General features: G+C 42.0%; 1 protein-coding gene across 2 annotated transcripts in view; it reads right to left on the minus strand.

Annotated features, from left to right (window-relative positions):
* The window catches only part of pax7a (paired box 7a), a 46940-nt gene that overhangs the window by 10215 nt on the left and 17894 nt on the right, over window positions 1-18831 (minus strand). For both annotated transcript variants that reach the window (XM_044171563.1, XM_044171555.1), the window contains exons 5-7: window positions 13900-14099; window positions 6088-6253; window positions 5444-5637 (exon numbers count right to left, since the gene is read on the minus strand). In XM_044171563.1, the coding sequence (XP_044027498.1) occupies window positions 5444-5637; window positions 6088-6253; window positions 13900-14099 (560 nt within the window). The remainder of the gene's footprint in view (window positions 1-5443; window positions 5638-6087; window positions 6254-13899; window positions 14100-18831) is intronic.

An 18831-nucleotide genomic window follows, 5' to 3' on the forward strand; every position in this document is an offset into this window, starting at 1 on the left:
AGACAACATCCCGAGACCTCCGGCTAGTAGTACAGGTTCACAGCAAAACCAGCCCTCCTTCTTCCTCCAACTGTCCCATAACCCCCTGCACCCTGACCCTTGACCCTGAAGAGATAGGTCACCCGGTGTATGCCCCACAGACACTTCACCTGCCCTGCTGCCTGCTATTACAGGCTGCATTTACTTATTATTATTATTATTATTATTATTATTATTATTATTATTTCAATACAAGTCACCTTCAAATTGTGTGTGTATGAGGCTTGAAAATCTCCGCAGATGAGCATGTGACACAGTGTGTGTCTGTGTGTAATAGGTATTTTAGATAGGATCGATGTCTGTGCCTACACTTTAATAAAGGCAGTACCACTCTCCACCTTATAGGCATTTCAACTGCGTGGGACACACAGCATGTGAATCAGTCTCAGTCATTTTCCTCCTTAAATCCCCATCTTCTAGGATTTACTGAAATTCATATTGGCTGCCTCTGCAAGATAAATGTAAATCACATTCCCTTATATTTACTATTTATCAGGATGCAGCAGCTCACTTTCAGCAGGAAATATCTCTCACCCGCACACAAACACCCTTGCATTTAAATAGCATTTTTATTGTCCGCCATAGCCTTTCATCTGGGCGTAGGGAGAAGAGCTGCCTCTCCAGGGGAGAGAGTTGGAGCAGGAGAGGAAGGTGGGGAGAGAGAGGGAGAGAGCAAAGCACTATTGGCAAGGCATCATGGGATGACAAAAAGCCAAATGGAGGGAAGGAAGGTTGGTAGGTGAAAAATAGATTATGAATGCATAAAGCTCCGACCAAAAATATTTTGGAATGAAAAAGAAAATGGCTTCACTTGGGTGCTTGGGGAGACCTAAAACATGGAGTGAGCAACAAATGGCTCAGGTACACAGTCGGATAGTAAGCTGCAGTACTCTCTCAGCTACTAGCAAATGAGGCCCACATGAAAAGCTGCAGCCATGACAAAGATGTGCTCTGTGAGTGGCACTCTTTGGTTCTGTAAAGTGTCATGAAGCTTTGAGTTTAGACTGAGAAACAATGCCATTTATAGATATAAGTCTCTATAAGCAGCAGAAACAAACCAAGATACATTATCTTACAGTAGACGAAGGCCAACAGGACACAACGATGACGAAGATGGCAACGGCAATCACAGTGTGTACAGAGGTACGTTTCTGGTGTCACAGACCCACAATCTTTCCTCAGAGTTCAAAAGTGTTGCAAAATAACAGCAAACTCTAATAATCTGTGCAGAAACAGTATAGCCAGTGGATATGATTTACAGTCCCTGGATTTTCTTGGCAGCTGCCAACAGCAGGTCTCTTTTTTCTGAAAGCCTCTTACATCTTTTTTTATACTTGCCAAATTGAAACAGTATTTGTTTTAATGGGAGTTCTAATTAACCAGTATGTATTCCCCCTCTTGCTCTGCGAGTGGCTGAGCTATGAATGCAGGCTATGTGCTCATCCCCTTTGATTTGTTGTCAGTGGAGCCTGCCAGCTGACACATTGCCCGGTGAGAGGCTTAATGCCCAAGTTTTAATAATGTGGGGGACTACATGAATCTCCCCCTCTCATTGGTATTCAGGTGCAGAATGTCTTGTTAGAAGTCAGGGAGGGAGGCGGAATGAAGCCAGAGCTCCAGATTGTTCCGTACATTTTCCCCTCTCCATTTTTTTTTTTTGGCAACGGCAGAGCTTGCTTCTTAAAAATAATTCATCCCGTTTTTAAAAGAAGCGTCTGTGCTAGCTAATGGAAGAGAAGCAGCACAGTTTGGAGTCTCCCCTGGCTTATCTCTCTCAGACAGTTGTGGGGAGTCGCTGGTGAGCATGGTGTCAGCGTGCGTGGTACGGTGCAGCGCCGCGCGGGCAGGCAGGCCTGGGGACACAGATCAAAGGGAGGCAGGGGTGAGAGCCGCTCTGCCTCTGATCCCGTGTACGTGTGTGTGTGTGTGTGTGTGTGTGTGTGTGTGTGTGTGTGTGTGTGTGTGTATGTATGTGTGTGTGGAGGCCCGGCCCACTCACACAGCCCAAAGGCCCTCCTCAGATACACACACACATCCTTGTCATTCCAAAACACACAACACTTTTATAAAACTGCAAAACAGAAAAAAAGTTCCTGACAAAACTTTGAGAACTTCCTTCATCAAAACAGAAATAAAATCTCTGTCCACCATACCTTTGACTTCCCACTCTCCCTATCATGTCTTTCAATCATGCTGAATAGCCTGTGAACACCATACAACATCACTGCAAAGCATTCAACAGCATACTTTTACTTCGCAAGAGAGCTTTTTTTTTTTAAATTCCCAGATGTCCTTATGTCTAGATATTTCTCTGAGGAGTGAAACCCAAGCTCTGCCACTGAACTCCTCTTGCATGGCTTCAGCTCTCCAGTCAGTGCAGTTGTTTTCTTTCCTCTCCCAGCAGGTGTCCCTGTCATGCAACAATGAGGAATTCAGCCCAAATGTGTCCTCACAAATGCAATGCCCATGAACAACACTTCAAAGAATCATTTGAAAAGTATCTCAAAGGCTCTTTAGAGTTTCCTATTACCAGGTTTTGTTGAAAATGAACAATATTCTTGAGAAATGATTTTGTGTTGGCTGTAAAAGCATAACCTCTTCAGTTAAAGGAAAGCTGTCTGTCCAAAACAAATAAGCAATATTTGCTTTGGACAGTATGCAAAAGTCTAAATTGAAGCATCATGTTAGCTGTTAAAAAGGTCAAGACAAAGGCCTATTTCAAATGAAATATTTAAAATGAAAAAGATCATAATGAAAAAGCAGACATAAGCTTAAATCTTCAGGTAAAGATAGAAAAATACTGGAATGCCTAACCTCTGTGCCCTTGCCTTTCCTTCTTTCCAACACCTGCTGTGCTGCTAAATGAAACAAGACCAACAACAAAACACACTTCTGGTTTCATACCTTTTGCCCATCCATGCACAGCTTCACTCTCACCACCCCTAATATTACTGCCTCCCTCAACCAGCCAAACATGTTGTGTATCCCACAATGACACCAACCAGTTTGAGTGTGGATGGCTTTTCCACCGCCTGTAATGGGAAAATGTGTGCTGTCGGGATAGGTTATGGGATTGGGATGGACGCAAGCTCCTGTCGGGACTGCTGAACGCTGCAGGATTCCATTACAGACTTGGCACCTCGCCACCGCAGCCCATTTACTGGGAATCAGAGAATTTTTGTCAATCTTTACAGCAACAGCTAGGCCATCAATGCCAGACACTTGAAGAAATAGCTTGCACATACCAGTGCACAAGCATATCTCCTGCAAACAGATGCTGTCTGTAACTTACAATATCAAATTCTCATTTCCATCTCGATGGAGAGTCTCTTTGTGTTGCCTTTTTTCCATTACAGGGAATGGAAAACAGGAGGGCAAAAACATTCTGTAAATCATGAAAAATATAGTGTCCAATGTGCAGCTGAAACTGATTTGCCGTTTGAGTGAAATTTGTTAAATGCAAAGACAAAACAAGGTCTGACTTGGACAAGGTAAACTTAGTGTTTATTGTGTGAGTTTTCTGTGGATAGCGGCATGTTTGTGCACAGAGAGAGAGAGAGAGAGAGAGAGAGAGAGAGAGAGAGAGAGAGAGAGAGAGAGAGAGAGAGAGAGAGATGGGGGCTGCCCAGACCAGCAGGACGCTGCACCACAGAGTGAACTCTGATTCTGCTGTCAGTGGGAACATTCATCTCCATGCTGAGAGACTGATAGGAATGCCACACAGCATTCTGCATGCATTCAATACATTTCAATTCTGTGCAGCGCAAACATCAAGTGCATCAAAACGTCCACACCACATGCTTATGCCCCTCTAAAAAAAATGAAAACACGCAATCCACAATTTAATTTCTAAAAAAATAAATGAATTAAAGAACAAATAAAATAAATTTCAGGTGTTTTTAAAAAAATACTTTAATCAAACCCACTTGATAGAGTAATTGAATAGTGAAAATCCATGCTGTACAGTTGCCCAAAGGCTCCTGTCCTAATCCTCACTATGACAGGAAATGTTTAATATCCCAACACATTCTTGAATGCCTGTGAAGAGAGGCAGAGAAAGCGACAGTGTACCCCATGCCAGTATTAGAGAGAGCCATTAATGAAAAAAAAAAAAACGACTCCATGTTCCTGGTGTTTTTCTGCAGGTTTGCAGTGAGAGCATTAGCAGTTAAAGCCCCTGTGCCACGATTAACAATCAAACACGCTGTGAGCCTCCATGTTATCCTCCGTCGCTCCAGCAGGAGAGAAAATCTCTTTTTTGTCACAAAATCCTTAATTCTTTCTTCTCTGAAGAAAGAGGGTAATACCAAGAATGTTTCCAATCTGCTTTGAGAAATATTTGAAGAAAAAAAAAAACTCCCAATAAAACACGTGTGAACGACGGGGTAATTGTGGACAAATGCAGCATTGAAATTCATTTTCAACTCTTTACACACCATTTCAATCTTATTTTCTGCCTGTTAAGCACATCTTGTTGGTGAGGGTGGGCAAGACTGGCCAGTATTGATGGGTAATTGTGTATAATTCACTCCGTACACACGATTTGCATCAATACAAATCATTTTTCATTCTGTGCTACTTAAAGCTCAACCCTTACCATAGAGTCACATTTAAACGCTCATTAATGGAGGTGTCCAAAGAGGTTAACATGTGAAATCCAACGCTTTTCAGAAGAGGACACAAATAAACCAGCACATGTAGTATCACACATTAAGATTGCAAAATGGAGAATGGGTAGAGATGATATTTTAGGGCTTCTATGGATTTAAACTGCAATTAGGAAACCCATGATTCTAAGTAGCCTGGGTAATGTTCTGCTTTATCATCACAGGGGTGCATAAGAGCATGTGAAGTGGCCAGCAGGATAAACCTACTAGAAAACCCTCACATGTAGCAAGCACATCGCCTCTGTCACTCTGTACATTGAACTGCCTGGAAATCATGCAGTAAAGAGATGAGGAAAATCATACATAGCACTGGAGTCTTCCAGCTGCAGACAATTACGTGAAGAAGATTATGGGTCTACATTTATAAGCTTTAGTTAATTATTTCATCTGCATGTGTTCATCTCACTGTGCTGCACAGGATTTAGATGTCCCAGGAAAGTCAAAACTGCTGTTTGGAGCAGCTTGAGCACTTGCGGTACTATCAAGATGAATTTTAATTTGTTGATGTTAATCCAATTGTTTTACAAATGTAGCAATTTAGAGTAGCTAAAATAAATCCAGGGCTTTGGAAGGCGAACATAAAAGCCCACACTGGCAGTTATTTTGCTGAACATGCTGCTTCTGAATTTTAATTTCAGTCAAATACAATTACATATTCTGAACAGTGAGAGGAGGAGGAGGGGATACCTATATGTGGGAACATCCAGATATATGGAGGTAAAACTTGTTGGACTGACCTGTGGGGAGAGCCCATTGCCGACAGGGTTCATGTGGTTGCTGGATGCTGAGGGGCTCATGAAAGTATCAGAGTAGCTGGAGAAGCTGTGGCGATTGGATGAGAGACCATAAGCAGAGCTGCTGTCAGCACTCAGACCTCCCTGGTGCATGGAGGATGGAGGCAGGGGTTGGGGTCTGTGCAATGTACTGCCCTCTGACACCAAGAACAACACAAACATTGCACAGGTGAGAGAGAATCGAGGAAAAAAATACTTAAAATTCAGTGCTGACGCTAAACAAGAATCCTCAAACAGCAGCCTCAAAATTTGAGTTCAGTAAGTCATAAGTCATATATTAAGTGTCCGTCTTGCAAATTCTTTACCACAGAAAAATGAAACGAACAAGAAAACAAGTGAAAGTTTGTTTCTGTTCCAAAGATATGGTTGTAAACATAACTACATGCTGCGTGGTTCTTATATACTGCACATGGTAAATATATACTTTACAAGTTATTAAAAAGAACATAAAATGTAGATGGCATACCACAAATAAATCGGACTAATGTAATCTTTACCAAAATTAGATTAAACTCTGGGTACAGAGCATACTGTACACTTCGGACAGAAATATTTTATGATACTGCGTGCAGAAGTATCGGCCTTACCCTGCGATAGCGTGGTGCTGGGGTAGCTGGAATCTGGTAGCTGGTATGTGGGTAAAGTTGGCATCCCTGTGGGTGGGAATCCTCCAGGAAGCAGGTGGTTGAAGGCCGCTAGCTGATTGGCCCCGGCCTGTTTACGCCACCGAGCTCGCCTGTTGCTAAACCACACCTGAAAAAAGGAATACACACAACTTCAAATCAAAATTCTTTGTTTTTACTAATTTTCAGCGTTGAATGTTGAGCTTCTGTAGGTTACAAGTTGTTTTTGTTTTATTTTTCATTTACTTAAACTCCATTTACGTTTGTGCTGTGAGCATTTGACTGCAGTAGACTCTAAGTAGAGTCTTCTGGTTCCTGCCACCTGTGATTAATCTGCCAGTTAGTGTGAGTGGTGGTGCTAGTGGTAGTTGAGAGTCTGCTGTCCCTATGGGAGCTGCCATAGAGGCTCAGTGGTCTGTCCCTGTTGTTCTTAAGGGGCTGAAGCTGTGATCTGTGTAAACAGGCTGCCCTAAGCCCCTTCAGAGGGAAGAAGTCATTTAAAGGTCAGACGTAGGCCACTAGCCTCCACATCACACACCTCAAGTATGTTTGTGAAGCTATTAGATGCTTTGAGAGAGGCCATCACTTTTCTGGAGACACAGAGACACATTAACTGTTATATTACGACTGTGCTGTTTTAATGTGGTTGTTTTTAAAGCTTTAAAAGTCAGTTTGAAGAGAGAGAATGAAAGTGTTTTAACTTTGGAGTCAAGACACCAAGTTCTAAGGCTGCAAATAACAAAATGCTCACAAAATGAGCAGCACCAAATTCCCTGAATGAAAGAGAAAAAAATAGGACTCTTTTGAACTGCAAAGATTTACACATTTTAAAAAGGCTTCTGCTTCAACAAAACATGAATATAATCAGGCCCTTATGAAAAGAGCCAGCAACCTGTTCCATTTTACCAAGACAAGGCCCAGGCTTTACTGTGTGCTAAGGGTTGAAGGACATTGATCTATGCCTCGCACAGGCAATTCATCAGAGTTTAATACACTGTCAGCGCAGTTCATCTACTGTTGTGTTTCAAACGGCCCAGGCTATTGTGAGGGCACATGAAAGAGGGGGACAAAAGCCCCTCCATACGCCATGGAGAACATTGGACACAAAGAGGGGGCGTCCCTTTTAAACAGGTCTTAAAGAGGGACACTTTCAAGGGGACTTACACAGCAACATACTCACTGCTTTTCGGGGGCTGCCTCTTTTTGTACACACAAACATATAAATTCGTATAGGCCTACAAGGGATCTCAGCCCGACAGAGATCTTAATTTGAATGTAGTTCTTTTCCCACACAGTCACTGCCTCTGCAAAACCAGGTGATTTTTTTTGCCTATAGATCGGTTTAGTCTTGAGCGCTTACTAGAAAGAAAACGGGGTGCAACAGGCGATGACTGTGTCAGGCAAACCTCAATTATGCAACTGGAAAACCAGCAGGAAATCTTTATTTCAAGCCAGATCGCTTCTAAAGACCCCATTTGAATCCCTCAATCAGCTATTCCAAAACAAATGTGGTGAGTGGCTCCAGTGAAATGTCTGCTATTGGGATGTAGTGGAGCGTGGTCCAAGGTCTGAACTAAGCTCCTACTGGGCCAGACAAACAGCTGCCTGGCCCAGGGGAGGGGGCATGGGGGGCACACCCCTTTCTTCCACACACTCCCCATCACCCCACCCCACAGTGCCACTTCACCTCCGACCTCATCCACTCACCCTACCCCTCTTTTATGTTCACTTTAACTTCCTTCCCCTGTTGTCATCCAAGCTTAGGAAGGAGGTGTTCCATCATGGCAGACACAAAAGTCTTAAATGCCGAAGTCCGCTTTTTTCTTTCACCAATTTCCTTTTTTCAGTGTTGCATTTTCACTTCCTTTTCCTGCAATCTCCTGCTCCTAACTTTACTAATGTTTACATTGCATATGTAGATTTATTTGCAGCCGTTCCACACATTTCCTTTGTAAAAATAACTTCTCTAACAAATATGATCCCGTGGTTCTTACCACAGTAGATTGAATGTAAATTTATAAAACCTAGCCCTTCACCAATTTTCTAATAAAATCCATCATAATTACAGAGTTTGTTCTGTGTTTACGCCTTCATTGAAACTGGATTTTGTTTTGATTTTTATGAGACCTGTCATTATACAGGAATGTGTCACTCATTGGCTGTCATTATGTCACTTCTTTTAGCCAGTAATCATAAACTAATGGTGTTTCCTGTCTGATCCAACCCTGTCTGCTTGATATTACATTTATATATTACTAAATTGTTTTGCAGTTGATTTGATACCACACATTTTGGTTAAAATTTTGTATCTCGTGTTTCAAGTCACAGTTTGCTTTAGTTGCAACAAGCAGATACTGTAGAGAAGACACATGAAATAAATTGTCAGTAAACATTTGACTGATACTTTCAGTATCAACATTTTGCCACTTGGCAGATACGTTCACTAACAATGTTTCCTTATTATGCCGGTAGAAAATGTAATTCAGGCTGCATTGTTTCTTTCAAAATGTATTTGCTGTTGCAAATTAGTAGCATGTAAACATTATTTCTAGGGAACAGGGTGTCTGATCACAATCCCTTCAGCTGCCAGAAAAAACTCACATAGAGGAAAGCCAATGAAGGGTATCCTCATAATTTATTGGAAAATTACAGTATTCTCAGGCTTTCAACAGGCTTGCTTCAACGTTAATACACCAAACTTACCTAAACTACTGAACAGGCTGCAGCTCTACTGATTGTTGCACAAAAATGCAACAATCGTCAGACTCACAGATTGGGATAAACATGTACACAGGTGGCGATGCACATGCGCAAAAGTGCCCATACGCTATCACACACATGCATACATTACCAGGACACTCATACGTACACACATTCACTCTCACACAGACTAACACACAGCCTGAAGCTGAGGATTTGAGGCTGCGCTCTGGAACCTGATCACAAAGTCACCTTGGACCACAGATTCTCCTCTGCTCTCCCCAATCCGGTTTAATTCTCTGCAGCACAGAGAGCTGAAGCGCTCCTCCATGTCTCCACTATCTACCTACAAGTGTGCCTCCGAATTCTTGTGGCTCACTTCTGTTTCGTTTTCACGGACTAAAAGGTTTTCTATGGATCCGGTGCACTTGGATACGTCTGCATTGCATCTCTGAATGGTTATGGAAAAAGTTTTGGGAAGCAGGGAGGATTGAAGAGCAATAACCCAACTTATAGAAATCAAGCTTAGCCTTGCTTGTGAAACAAAAGAGGAAGGCTTGGAGGAAGACATAGGGTGGTGAAAATTGTTGTAGAGCACAAATAGAAGGGGGTCTTGTTGCAAACCTCAAACCTGCAATCGGATAACAAACTGACAATAGACAGCAGCTATGACATTCACGGTTTTAGTCCCCAGTTCAAGTTTGGTGGCTTGCATCGTTTCATTGCCTTTAATCTTCCATTCACTCACAGCCAACAGAATCGATTCATAGCGATCAAGTGGCATTTTGCATTTTCTTATCGCTGATCAGTGATAATGCATACTCCAAACATTGTGAATGTGTGACACTGCACTGCAGTAAAAACCTCTCTCTCTTGTCTCTCTTAAATAGGATCACTCATATTTCAGAAAACCCCGTTCAGACAATCCTCCATGAATTATTTTGTCAAAGACGAGCACTGAATATGTGACGCCTTTCAGGAGCCAATTTGCAACATTCGGTAGATGAATACCAAGAGCCGAGATAATGACAAAACAAAATGTGCTGCTGACTTCATATCCACAAAAACACAGAGGGGTGATGCAACCAGCCTCAACATACAAATCCTCCTCTGTCTCATACCACGCAATGCCCCCCTTCCTCACACCTCCTCCTCCTCTTTCCTTCCCCTCTTCTTTCCCCTCTCTTTCTTTCTGATTCCCTCCCTGCTTGCCTTCCAGACTGGCACTATGCTAATTAAAGTAGCTAGGAGTGTGAATTTGAGAGGAGAGTGGGATTAGCTTGATAAGTATCAGGAGTACAGAAGCACTGTACCAAAGTCATTTAAATTCTAATAATAAGAAACTGTTACAACATTCACACTGATACATTGCAACAATTTCTCCACTACAATCTACACAAATCCTATTTATTCCTTTATGAAACATAAACCCATACTGGCGGGAATACAGTTGCCTGTTGGGTTTGGTTGTCACCACTCAGCTCCATTGTGATTTTCTCTCTTGCCGCTGGTACTCGACTGATATTATAACAATCAGGAAACTGTGTAGTACCTCTTCATACCTCCCTATGGGATTATATTTTCACTCGCTGTGTTGAAAACGTGTTTTAAAGCATCAGCATGAGTTTGAATTTGCCTGTACTGGTCTGTCACATAAAGCTATGAAGGCCAGTGCACAGTGTCCACATAGGTCTTGGCTGTGCTCATTCCATGCATCAACAGGCCGGCACAAGCCACAGATAAAGAGAGAAACTTTTTACCAAATTGATTTGCATGCTTCGTAAAAAGCGATGCTTATACCTTATTAGATTCCACTAAGTATAATAGCTACATGCAGAATGTTTATTGGTAATGAAAGAGGATCTATGTGACAGATTTGGTAAAGCGAGCCGGAGGCGGCATGCTGAGATGATGAGCCTCAGCCGAGACTCGAGGAGTCACTCTCTTAAAAACTTCAGTCTAAATAGAGGAGAATGTAATTTGCTTCATCTGTGAGCACTGATTTACAGCGGCCTGCAGCCTATTGCCTGCACCCCCTCCCCTTAGTACAACCCCCACCTGGTCCACCAGACACAAATGATGCTCTCTTCTCTAATAGCTCATGGAATGGCTTTGCTGCCTGCTCCTGTTAAAACTGAGGCGTTATCAGATGGAAAGTGGCAGCGCACACTGCATCAGCGGAGCACATACTGAAGGTAGACTTGGCAGTATCCCCTCCCACTAAGACAGCCTGGAACTAATGGCTGAGAGATACGGATCATATCCCACAATTTGTCAGTTGGGGTGATAAAACCATTGCAGGGCTCATGGTGGTGAAGGAGCGCTGGTAGCTCTGCTGAAAGGGGCAGCGGGGCTGATAAAGATGGATGGTGAAAGGGTCTTAAAATGGCAGGCGAGGGCAGACACAAGGGAGTTAGCTCTGTTTATGAGTTTAGGTTGTGAGTCAGCGCTAAGCCAAACACTCATCACTTACACAAGAATCTAGCAGTTTAATTTACAACACAGCTTTGGGTTGTGGCGGTTGAGTGCCAGCGCAGCCATGTTTGTGCCTCATGAGTGCAGTCCAACCTGAAAAAACTCTTCACCTTATCACCATGTTAAATGACAAACGGATAACGGAGAACCATGACTGCGGACACAAATTCAAGTTAAAATATGATTCTGTGGGAGCACCAACAATCCATGCCTATAGTTTCTTTCTCAGCCCCAAACACCAGTTAGTCTGTGAACAACATCTGGAAGATGCGTCACTGCAGCTGTGCTGGAGAAGCTTTGCTCTCAGGCCAAAGGGTCTCCTCTCTCCTGCCCTGTGATGGGCCTTTTGGGCACCTATGTGAAAGCCCAGCTGGTGGACAATTTCAGAACGCTGTGATACAAACAACACTCTCATGCATACACCAGAAAATTCACATTTAAAATAATTCTTATTATCAACTTCTTCATTAAAAGAGTTAAATGTTGATGTTTGTGTGGTGTTTCAGAACCTGTTTAAAAACTTGAAAAACAATGATTCCTTTGAGATATATTTGGGGAAATGCTACGACAAAACTATCAAACTCTGAAAAAAGTTATAGTTATAACAAAATATCTTCCTTAATACACACTCACCAAACTGCAGTGCAACTTTAGGCATTATTTATTTTGGCTACCAGAGCCCCTTTGTTCATAACCTTCTCAGAAAATTAAGTTTGAGCTGACCTTTTGAGACTCTCAAAGCCTTTAAGAATTAGATTATGAGGAAAACAGCATTAACAAATTATAGCCATGACTCAAATTCCTCAGGTTTTCACATGACATCATTTAAGTCTATTATCTAACAGCAAAGACACAGCAGTCACTCTGTTTTCTTTCTTCTCTTGCTTTCATGTTGAGATATTTTTGTCAGTCTCCATAAATACACAGGTGGATTTTGCTCCCAAACCTGAGGTGTTACTGTCCTCCATGATGACTTTGAATAGCACTAGACTGGTGCATGGCATTTACTATAAGCTTTAGAAATGAAGCAAAAAATGTGGTTTGCACAATTATATGGCTATATAAAAAACAAATTTAGATTGTTGGAACTCAATCTACAAAATGCAAAATTGAATTTACTTTCTAGATATTAACAACCAGAATGTGTGAGAGTAGGTTTTAAATAAAAGTTATTGATGAAGCTTTCAGTTCTTCCACCTCTTGTCCACATTTACCTTTTAAAAAAACTAATATATTGCCTCATAACAGCCATGAGATAAATTTTTCCTCCCTTGAGTGAGGCATTAAACACTCCGACATATAGGACATCCTTGCGTGTTGGGGGGTTTCAAGATGGACAAAGACATGTGTGGAATTAGTTACCCCAACTGCATGTTTGTAGTGTGATGAACAGTTAGCATGCGGTGAGGAGTTTGGGGGTTCAGAGGGAGTGTGAACGACTGTTGTAAAAGGAGAAGGGTGCCCCAGACCTTTTTTTTTTTTTTACTAGCGACTGATTGATTAATGTTGTTGTCGGGGCATAGGGTCCCTAGAGAGGATGAGGAACCCTGTGTGATATGTGGAGGCTTTTACAAGCAGCGGCAAGCTTGAAAGTGATGGGATAAGATCCTGGCCAAAGGCCGAAATGAGAAATCCATCAGGAATGCATTCCCTTTCTCTCCTTTCCTCTTTTTTCCCCCCTCTCCATCTTTGGAAGAACAGCTGCTGCTATAACTCTACTGTACATATCTTCCTTCAATCTTACACAGAACCGCAGGGCACCTAGGCTGTCAGACAGGTTCCTGGGTCTGAGGTGTGAAGACGGGGACCATCTCTGTCAAACATCTCGAACATGAAGGCTAATGGTAAGCAGCAAACTCCCTTACATGCACAGTGCAATATGGTAAAAAGGGCAACATCCTCCTGACAGATGAGTAAATAATTGCTGTGGGTAAAATAAGATCAATATTATTCTGTTTTGCGAGGGAGAGCCTTCAAGCGTGAGCTCAGTCAAGTGTGATACATTTTGCTGTGTGTTCAGGTGAATTATGGTATTTGCTGTTCAGGCAGTACAGATCCCTGTCAGGCCTGCACAAGGTGAAACAGTGTGAGCGTCTTTTTCTTAATGATTCTCAGCACTGAGCTACTTTAGCACATGGATGATGGCAGGTGGAGTTTTTACAGTTAGCATTGCTTAAGTCCACTAAGTCCACTTGTTTAAAACACTGGTTCACCCAAAATATGAAAAAACACATTTCCTCACTTACGTCCAGCCATGCAGACAGTTTCGGTTTTATTTGTCCAGGTTTTGAGATATCTATCTCTGAGATTTCTACCTTACATGCACAGCGCAATATGTCAATGCCGATTCAATGTCGGTGATTCGAATTTTGTCTCAGGTGCTCACGGCAGTGAAAAATGACATTTGAAAAGTTATCTGCAATCTGTCTTTCCAGAAAGTTTCTGTTCCTGGGAAGAGGTGGACGAATTAAACTCAAACTTTCTGCATAACTAGGTAGCACCATATGTATGTACATGTTTTAATAATTTGGGTGAACTGACATGCAGGTGTACTACAGCACAGTGCTTGATCTCACTGGTACCGTCACTGGTATGTCTAACCTGTACTCTCGCTTCTGTGAGTTTTGTCCTCTGAGCCAGCTCCTCTCTGGTGTAGATGTCTGGGTAATGTGTCCTTTCAAAAGCCTTCTCCAGCTCCTCCAGCTGCTCAGCGGTGAAGGTGGTGCGACTGCGTCTCTGCTTCCTCTTCAGGGGCAAGTCGGGCTCCGAATCTACATCTGAACCATCATCCGTGCGGTTACCTGAGGTGAAAAGAAAAAGACAGAGGGCCATCTGTGTGATCATGGAATGAAAACAAGTTAAGGAGTATTTTGTATGAATGAACTGAGGAGTGTTTGTAGAAAATAGCATCAAATGTGAGCTGAAACTGATCAAGAAGAAGCTCTAACAGCATTATCTGCATTTTGGAGCCTCTTTTGATGCTCAAGAGAGCAGGACTGGCAACACAGAGGATTCAAATGACAGCCTCTCCTCTCTCAATATACAACTAGGAGAATATTATCTTAATCTGTGGATATTATTTAATATAGAAGAGGCCCTGATACACAGGGGCCCCAGAGGCTGTGAAGGCAGAGGGCTGAGGGGGAGCGGGGGTGTTGGTGGGTAGAGGGGTTAATCTGCACAGGCCACCTTGCAGCTCCTCACCCTGCTTTTCTCTCTCTTTGGCCCAGGGCACACTGCTCATACACAGCACAGCCACAGTGTATAAAATAGAACACAATATCACACCAAAACCATTCAGTCCCATGTGTCTGCTGTCATTAAATGAATTAGAACATGTTTTACATTACTTTTTAGACATTCAACTAAGCTGAATTTTTGCTCGAGGAATATAGATACAGCACAAAGCTGTACAATCCGGGCCGACAGGGAAATTTTTGACAGCAAATACACATTACCATTGCACATTACCATTATAACTGAATTTAGAAAATTGCATCATTTTCACCTCCTCTGCATGTCTATTCAAACTACATGGCCCTTTTCATTTCATGTCATAAAATTCATATTTTCATAATTTCCTCATTGAGACATTGACAAGGCAGCGTGATGTGCCAGTGTTGCTCCAGGCCTAGTTGGATTGCATCATGCTCAGTCCAGAAAGTGTGGGAGAGGGAAAATAAAGGGAGATATTGAAGAAGAGGGTGTATGAAGAGATTTCTGCTTCTGACAGAGGCCCTTTGCTATTCAGCTCAAATGAAAACTATAATGCTCACCTGAATGTCTCGCCTGAGTGAGTTCCTACTGTGTAATTCATTGTTTTACAGCCATGATCTCTGTTTATAGCTCACTCCAGTCAAATCTTTCAACATAAGTGGACAAAAGAATATTCAAACCTAGCCTCCAAATAACAACTGTGAGAACAAAAGAGCAACAGAGCTGGCGCAGTCTCAAGGCCAGCTCCAGAGTTTAATTAAACAAGGAATTATGGGATTATATGGAGACTATCATTACAGGCCACTCTATGAGTCTTCTACGAACATTTTTTGTCCCCCTGAGCTCATGCTCAATGATTCTCTGCGGATTACATGTGGCCGCAGGACATGAGGCCGCATTCATTAAATCAATTCTTCAGTCTTATCCTTTTTAATAAAGATTGATTCTTGAAGCACAGGCTCACTCCGCTGCAGAACACCCTTGAACATACAAAGTTGAATATGTACATACACCACATATCCCTTTGTTGGTTTTCATGAGGATGCGTATATCCATTTGCCCGGTAACTTGCCATGACGACACTTGAGACCAGCCCAGCAGTCTGCAGATCACTTTCCAAAGTCACCCCTGTGTCCTACAGGGAGATGTGGGGGCCAGGGTAGACACATACTCAAAGGGCTATGAGAAAGACACTAAAGTCTTCTCCTCCTCAAATTATTTTCTTTTCCTCCCCTTTGTTTGAGGCGCTTTCACAGACTTTATTTTGCAAGTAAACCGCTGTGGCAATCTGTGTCACATTTAGCATGCTATCAGGCTAATGACTGATAAACCTCAACAGACAATAGCTTGTACTGCTGCTCTCCATTAAGCCCTGCAGAGCCAACACATCTGCTCTTGTACATGAACCAGAAGCACAGGGTCAACAGCCCTGCCTGTAATGAGTAAGGGAAAATGGAAAATGGCACACGCTGCATGGGGCCAACTGGGATTGGGGGTTGGACGTAAACCTCATCTATATGCCGACTACATTTGGTCAATAGAAAATATATTAAAACACATGGCTGCTCTCCATGTTGATGTCAGACAGAGCCTGACACTGATTTCTGGTTAACATACAGTAGTGTTACAATAATCCAAAGAGCAGATGACTTAGAAACTGGCCTGAATACATGTCAATTAGCACAAGCAGGTATAAAGACAGAAAACGACAATTTTTTCAGTCTGTTTTCCGGACAAAAGCACTTTTTTCCCCTCACGCATGTACCAGTGTTAACAATCATAGACTCAGCAAACAAAATCCCTGCAGGGCTGTCGAGGTCAATTCCTTAATGGTCTGCTCAGCACAAAAAGGTACATTCTGATTAGACCTTTGTATAATACGGCTGCGGTAATTCCATTCACAGGTCCATGGGATATTGATAAACCACTCATGCCTTGTCTCATTACTTATCGTCCAATTAGAATCTAATTATGTTTCCATCCAGTGGGCATGATTCCTGCCATCTCCTCCAGGGGCCCTCTGAGGTTTTTCCCCGATATTGATTTGAAATTGTGCCATTACAAATAGGAATTAATCAGGTTTACACATTGCTTTATCTAGGTAAGTGCTTGATTAAGATTAAGAATAACACTGGGAATGGTTTGAGTAAAAGCTACCTTAACCTAAATTGTAATGAATGTCATGACTTATGAAAGGCATGGTTTCAATACAGGAAATAGCTTAAAGATTTAACTGAAGGAGATCAATCACTGACCTATAATACAACTGTTCTACATATAACTGATAAAACTTAAAAAAGGTGACCACTTTAAGAGGGCAAAAGCTGATGCTGATGTGTTGTTCATATCATACTGGATGGATGATGGAGATGGGAAAGATTCCTATGTTAATGTATTGCGAGCATTAACGTCATCAGACAACTCAAGACGGTTGTATGATTACAGAGTTGGTTGTGTGAGGGTAAAAAATATGGACTTTAGCTGACGTGAGACATCCATGATATTTGTTTGGTTATTTAGCCCCAAGTCAGGTATATATCGTAGGTTATATGAGCTTCCCAGTCGTAATTACGACTTCACAAACTTCACAAAGAGACAGCTAAATGGTTTTCCAAAAAAATGAATTCTTATTTTTTTGTTTTCTGAGGTGTTTCTGGAGCTGTTTCACCATCATTCACAATTAGTTTGAATTGTTTTCCAGCTATGAGCAGCTCCTCTGTATTGTTTGTGCACTGCATTGTGGGAGAATAGTGTGCATCAACAGCACACTCAGAAAGTAAGGTTGTTTTTTTTAGTATGTATACTGACTGACTGCAGTATATTGTTGTTTAGTTTGTGCTGGAAAACTCCACTCTTACTAAACAAACTATGGTTGCACAGTGGGTGAACTCTAACAATTAACACACAATTGAAATAATCCCTAAAGATGTGGAGAACCACCAAATTCTTTCACCCTGATGTGACTTTGCTTGGCTAATGATGCTTTAATTCTGACCAGACCTTTTAGATAAAACAGAGATCTTGCTCTTGGAGGACTTGTGCTGCTAAGTTAATAGGTTTAAGGTCACTATGAGGTTTAAAGCCTGCTCTCTCCCCTGATGCTCCTCTGCTGACCCTGCAGACAGTCTCCTCAGACTGCAGACAGATGGGATCCTCATCATCACCCTGTTTCCTCAAAACCCCTCCCCTCCTCACATCGACTCCCCTCCCCGCCTACTCCACCAGCCCTCCTTCTCCTCTTCTCCCTCCAACCCTTCGGCCTCCTCCAATCCTCCACCTTTACCCTCGAGACGCTGAGGTAATGCTGATTAAACAGACAGCTGTCCACTCAATACCGGCAATTAACCAGGTGATCTGTAAGGTTACAGATTTATGATACATAACAACGGCAATAAACTTCGTGTCAACCGGGTTGTTGAAAAATGTTGGCTAAATACGTGCATCTGATATGTTAAGGTGGTTCTGAATGAAAAATCAGCAACTATGCCTTAACTGTTTATCATGAAGCATTACATTCAATAGTATGAGCAAAAATCCATTCAGTTCTCAAATGATGCATAAAATTGGGTTTTATCCATCTTTAAGACCACATCCTTGTATAAACTACACCAAGAAAAAGTAAAAAAGCTTTATTCTGAAAATGGGTAATCTAAAAAACTAAAACTAAAAAATGGGTAAAAATCTGTACCAATGGCAGTACCAAAACCGCCATGAAAACAAACAAAATAACAAAAATTAAACAAAGCAGCAATACTGACGATGATATGAAGAGAAATTACTCTCTCTGTGCAAATACAATGCAATAATAATCTTACATTGCATATTACATCCCTTTCCAGTGGTGCAGGTGTCAGGTGTTTGTATCCCTCATCTCTAACTCACCTGTGAGCAGTATTAGCCTGAAATTAAGTAGCGCTCATCCTAGTCAGACTGTCTCTGATATCATAACCCATGGCCTCAATATCAGCCATACCTTTGCAAACTATCCAAGACAGAGGGACAAAAACAGACAGGGCTTTGGCAGTGCAGCATTAGCTCATAATGGCTCATTTTGAAAAGCATATTAGTTCCAGCATAATTACAATCAGGCCTCACGCTCTGTGTTTTGCAGGCATTCACAGGACCAGCCTCTGAGCACCGAGTCACACCAGTTGACTGTGACTGACAGCAGATTTAGTTTAAAATGGTGTTTTTTCCTCCCTCTTTTTTTCCCACAGGACAAAAATAACACCGCATCTTTTCTCCCTATTTATGTTGACTTGTTTATTTTGTGCCTACCTTTTGTCGTAGTTGATACTGCAATTATACTTTTTGTCA

The sequence above is a fragment of the Siniperca chuatsi genome, linkage group LG2 (genome assembly GCF_020085105.1).
Source record: "Siniperca chuatsi isolate FFG_IHB_CAS linkage group LG2, ASM2008510v1, whole genome shotgun sequence".
Lineage (NCBI taxonomy): Eukaryota > Metazoa > Chordata > Actinopteri > Centrarchiformes > Sinipercidae > Siniperca > Siniperca chuatsi.